Source organism: Chrysochloris asiatica, unplaced genomic scaffold, assembly GCF_000296735.1.
Source record: "Chrysochloris asiatica unplaced genomic scaffold, ChrAsi1.0 scaffold00140, whole genome shotgun sequence".
In the NCBI taxonomy this organism is placed as follows: Eukaryota; Metazoa; Chordata; class Mammalia; order Afrosoricida; family Chrysochloridae; genus Chrysochloris; species Chrysochloris asiatica.
Window position 1 is genome coordinate 4,500,106 of NW_006408658.1, and position 5,897 is coordinate 4,506,002.

At 39.8% G+C, this 5,897-nt stretch overlaps 1 protein-coding gene across 1 annotated transcript; it reads right to left on the bottom strand.

The window, feature by feature from the left end:
• Positions 1 to 450: 450 nt before the first annotated feature.
• On the bottom strand, positions 451 to 1,398 carry LOC102815489 (olfactory receptor 51G2-like). The gene has a single exon (XM_006870346.1). The coding sequence runs from the start codon at positions 1,396 to 1,398 to the stop codon at positions 451 to 453; it is 948 nt and encodes a 315-aa protein (XP_006870408.1).
• Positions 1,399 to 5,897: the final 4,499 nt, after the last annotated feature.

Below are 5,897 nucleotides of genomic sequence, written 5' to 3' on the forward strand. Positions count from 1 at the left end.
TATGATTTATTTATGTATTTGCTAAATTTTTCTAAGTACAATTAAATGAGATATCTTGATCTTACTTTTGTAAAACTTTAGCCAGCCACCTTTCTGTAAGGCTGAGATATTGCTACCACTATTTCATAACAATAGCTCAGAGTTTTTTATGGTGGAGCAGCTTCAGAATTCATTGGTTCTTACTTTTATAATATGTTTCTGTGGCAGGTAAATACTATTCTCCTCAAGAGGTTTTCCTATAGAAGCATGAGTTTCTTACTAAGAATAACTTTTGCAGAATGAGAAACATATCTCCCACCCCCGATAGGATAGGGATTGTTCTGATGACAGGGAAAATAACACAATGTACTTCATTCAGTGATTTTGAATAGTCAATTAAATGATAATATCGTTAGCCAGCCACCTTTCTGTAAGGCTGAGATATTGCTACCACTATTTCATACCAATAGCTCAGAGTTTTTTTTGGTGGAGCAGCTTCAGAATTCGCATTCGAATCTCTTTGGTTTTGACACTGTAGACAATTGGGTTGAGCATTGGAGGCACAAGAAAGTGCAGATAGGACAGAAGCATATATATCTGTGCTGGTGGCTTCTTCTTCCCAAAACGATGAATCATGGACAGGCTGACTAATGGCGTATAAAACAGTAGTACAGCACAGATATGGGAAATGCAGGTATTAAATGCCTTAAGTCGTTCAGCATTGGAAGCAATACTCAGAACTGTCTTCAAAATTAACACATAAGACAGAAGAATGAAAACAGCATCTAGCCCAAGAGTGGAGAGCATTACAAAGAGCCCAAAGCCACTATTCACACGAGTGTTGGATCTGGCCAGTCTTAAAACATCGGGGTGAACACAATAGGAATGAGCCAGAGCACTCACAGACTGGAATTGCAGTCGACTGAGGAGTACAGGCAGGGGCAAATGGAGGACAGCACTACGAGTCACAATGGCCAGTCCAATAACTCCAATACGCTTGGTTGTGAGAATGGTGGCATAACGTAAAGGCTCACGGATAGCCACACAGCGGTCAAAAGCCATAGCCAACAGTATAGCTGACTCAATGACTGAGAAAGTGTGAATGAAGAAGAGTTGTACAAAGCAAGTTGCAGCTCCTACCTTTCTCTGGCCCAGGAGAAAGACAGCTGTCATGGAAGGCAGTGTGGAAGCTGAGAGTCCTAGGTCAGCCATTGAAAGCATGGAGAGGAAGAGATACATGGGTGTGTGGAGACTGGGAACAGACTTGACAATGTACATGATCGTGATGTTGCCCAGCACAGAAAGGACATAGATAGAACACATAGGAATAGCTGTCCAGCAATGAGCACTTTCCAACCCAGGAAGATCCATCAAGATGAAGAAGAAGCTGCTGGCATTACTGTTGTTAAGAATTGCCATAGTGATTCTTGGAAAGACTTGTCCTGCAAAAATTATAAAGAAAGCAAGTTATTCTTTCACAAAATGTTCCTAAAATTTCACCCCACCAAGTACCCATGACCCTTGCCTGCAGAGTAATAGTATCTTTCCTCTTCAGTATGTCTCACAGTACTCAAGCCCACTCTTTAGAAATTTCTACTAGATAATGATGCTGATTGCCTTTTTGATGATATTCCGTAGATCTCAACAGCATATTTGGGCATGTAGATTAGAAAAAATTCCTTGACCATCCTGAAAATGATGCACAGTTTTACAAATTGAAAGAACGATTCCACGTTGACAGCATAGGGACCATGTGCATAAAATACACTATCATCCCTATCATAACATTGGATTATAAAAATTCATGATAAAGGAGATCTGATTAAACAGGAAGTTAGGATATAAAGTATATAACAATGCTTATCATGAACTTTTGATTGATAACATCATACCTGATAACGGCATACTTTGTTTATAAAGGGGCTAGGATATCAGAAGTAAAAATCACATCAGAGAGACATCAGAAGTAGTTTGGGCTGGATGTGTACATTTTAAGATTTAAAATCTAGTTCTTGATACAACGTGCTATTTATACAGTTTTGTGGTTCAGATATGTGAGAGGAAGAAGGTGAAGTCTAGGCAATATTTTCTGCTTCAAGTACAGTATTATAAACTCAAAAGCATCATACTTTTACTTACTTTCTGCTATGTATTCTGTGTTGGAAATATAACAGACAACAAATAGCTTTTGGCTTTGAAAGACTAGTAACTTACTGGTCAAAATAGAGCACATATATAAACTAGGAGTTCATTAACAACTGGAGAGGTAAACTGTTCACTATGAATCGACATGCTGATCTTCACAACTTTTTCTTCTATGAATGATCCTTCACTTATTAGAGACAGCAAGAAACTGAAATTTGAGCATATGCAATTGCTCTATTTACGAATTAGAAAGAACTCTTAATCATGTCTAAAGTTCATATTAAATTGTTGAAGTCTTTTCTCCACATTTTAAGAAAACTCCCTTAATAATGGGAGCCTCAATATCTTCCTTGGCTGTCCATTACATAGCAGCTGTGACTAGTGAAATAATCTCCATTATTTCTAATTCTTTTGTTTCTACCATCTAGGTTTGTCAAAAAAGATAACTTGCTAGTCTTAGACTATTTAGCTTAGACACAGGATACAGGTTTGTCTCACATACCTGAAGTTGCCCGGGGATAGGTATTGATCTCTGTTGTTCGGTGCCATAAAGTCAGTTTTGACTCATATTGACCCCATGAACAATAGAATGAAACATTGCCCAATTTTGCACCATCATCATAATTGTTATCTTTGAGCCCATTGTTGCTGCCACTCTTTAGAAGTCTTCTTTTTTTGTTTTCTCTGACCCTCCACTGTATCATGCATGATGTTCTTCTTCAGGGGCTAGTCCCACCTGATAACAAGTCTGAACTATGATCTTTATTAGGTTCTAATTATATCAGATACACAAATTGCTGTCTACCCAAGAGAAAGAAGCCCACAAAATAAGACAGTGCATAAGCTGAAAATGGGGCTCTAAGGGATGTGGGGCAATACATGAAACAAGAACACACACAAAGAAAAATAGCAGTGGATGGTGAGAACTAAGACTTTAAATATAATTCAGTGTCAGGTAGTGTCAGGCACACTGCTAGATTTGGGGAAAAGGCAATTGCGCATATAAAAAATAAAATGGGACACAGCATAGTTATCAGAAGTACACAGCTTCACCAGTGTTAGTTGGTAATGGAGAAAAAGAAATATCCATAGGAGGCTAAGTCATAGTGAAGATTGTTTAAGGAAATCATTGATAGATTCCTTAATCAAGAAGATGGGAGCATGTTTTTATCATGCTTTCCACCATTAAAAGGAAGAAGATGGAAATTTTTTTTCTCCCATATGAACTTTAAAATGAGGTGTTTTCAGTCACAGTATGACCTGGGGGTGGAGGGATACAGGGAAAAACTATTTGCTTTCCTTGAACTTTATCAAAGAAAAGTCATTTAAAATTTTTCACTGATTTTCAAGGACATCTTGTATAGTTGCTGCTAAAATGATTCTACAACAATCCTGAAAAGAATTCAGAACTCCATTTCTCAGAAAGCAGCTGATTCTATTGTTATTTTGACAATGAATAAAGAAAATCTGTCTTCCTGCAGTACCTCTTATGCATGCATTGCACTTTTGAGAATTATGCCATTACCACATTTAATGCTTCAGAGTCTATAGATTTAGTAGTGTTAAAACCCAGTCTACATTCTTGTCTGATAAAATATGTCATCTGGATAGTTATAGTTCCTCTACTTTCCTGGTTGTTGTTGTTGTTGTTGTCAGGTGCCATCGAGTCGGAACCGACTCATAGCGACCCCATGCACAGCAGAACGAAACAATACTCGATCCTGGGCCAACCTCACCACCGCTGCCACCCCCGAGTCCATCAATGATGCCACCTGGCCGATCCATCTAGTTGGGGGTCTTCCTCTTTTTCTCTGACCCTCCACCCTACCCAGCATGACATCCTTCTCCAATGATTGTTTCCTCTGGACTACATGTCCAAAGTAGGAGAGACGAAGCTTAGCCATCCTGGCCTCCAAGGAGCACTCTGGCTGCACTTCTTCCAAAACAGATCTATTGGTTCTTTAGGCAACTTTCCTGGTAGTAAATGTTTAATATTTAGTGGGGCATTGATGATTCAGTGGTAGAGTTTTTACTTACATGAGAGATCTGGATTCAATTGAAGCTAATGCACCTATGCTTAACCATCACCAATGTGTGAGTGGAGGCTTGTATGTTGTAATACTACTGATCAGATTTCAGCAAAGCTTCTAGACTAAGACACAAGAAAGAAAGGCATAATGATCTACATCCAAAAATAAGCAAATAGATTGTAGTTTGCAGAGAACCGGCCTCGACACAGGTGTTTGGTTCACGAGGTGGGGATATCTGGCAGCAGTAAAGATATAGAAAGAATACACAGAAAGACACAAAGAGGGAGACAAAGAGACACCCCGAAACCAGAGTGGATGTGGGACTGGCATCAGGCAGATCCTGCATTGCAAACATCTCAGCCATAAAGGCCGTAATATCCTGCATAGTAAACATCTTGGCTAAACAGGCAGTATGGTTGCAAGGCTGGACTGAGCCCCCTGCATGCTGTAATGCACGCCTTGCCAGTCGTAATGCACCTGGAATTCGTTCTGCGCCTCTGTTTTATTTAGGGGAGCAACTATACACAAAGCTGGGCGGGACTAAGACAAGGTACAGCTAACATACGTAATTTTCCAGACATTCAGGCAGCTTTACATCTTACTTCACAGGTTCGAATCTCACAACGACAACTTGGTTTCTCAAGCTTAATTAACATACCTTTTAGCACCTAGCCTCAAATGGGGGAAGGAAAAGGAGGATTGGGAGGATTCCCATTGTGTAGGCTGCCCAGCCCAGGTTCTTCAGGAAAAGAGACGCCTGGGTGAATGGGCTGCACCTGGAAACACTTAAGGCAGGGCAGTTCTTTTGTTCTTAGAACAGAGACCGGGGAGCCACCCAATTTATTTTGAATGAATTCTCTGAGGGAAGACTTTGCCTTTTTGGAAATTTGCAGTTTCGGCTTTTAGGAGGCTTTTACATTTATCTGTGGATATTAAGGGCTCATGTATGAAATTAATAACAAACATAACTGGATACTAAGATGGAAAACAGTTTGCTATGACTGCCAGGTGGCTAGAGTCTGTTCCTCAGAGCCTGCGGTCTGCAACACTCGGGCCCACAGGGCCTCGAACTCCTGACCAGGTCTAGACGGTCTGCAACAGTAGTTTTCCAATCTGTATTTAAGTATGCAATTTAAAATGGGATGGCACAGGACCAGCACATCATTTGGTGTTGTCGTATTTCAGAGGTTAACACAATGACAGCCAATACAATGTGTAGTAAGGAATAGCTATACAATTTTGAAATGTATCTGCACAAAAGGCAGGGACTCATAATATAAAATGTCTGGATTTGTCCATACAAAAATTCTAAAAGCCAAATGACTGAAGCTACCAAGTAACAAAAGACAGGAGACTGATGGACTAAGGCTAGAATTTGCATGCAACTTGATTCATTCTTCTCTCTTGTACTATTTTTCTACAGGACTCTTCATCATCATAATTTCAGGATTACTGCTGTTGTTAGGTACCATTGCTTTGATTCTGACTCATAGCAACCCTGAGGAATGGCTGGTTTGAGCCACTGACCTTGCACTTAGCTTCTCCTAAACTTGTGGCACTGTAGGATAAGCACTGGACTGCAAATCAGTGGTTCAAACCCATCAGCTTCTCCTTGGAAACACTATACAGGGTCACTATGAGTTGGAATTGAGTCAATGACACTTTACAACAACAACAACAACAACAAGGTAATCTAAGATCTACATTGTTATTGTTTTTATGATGTGTAATCGAGTTGGTTCT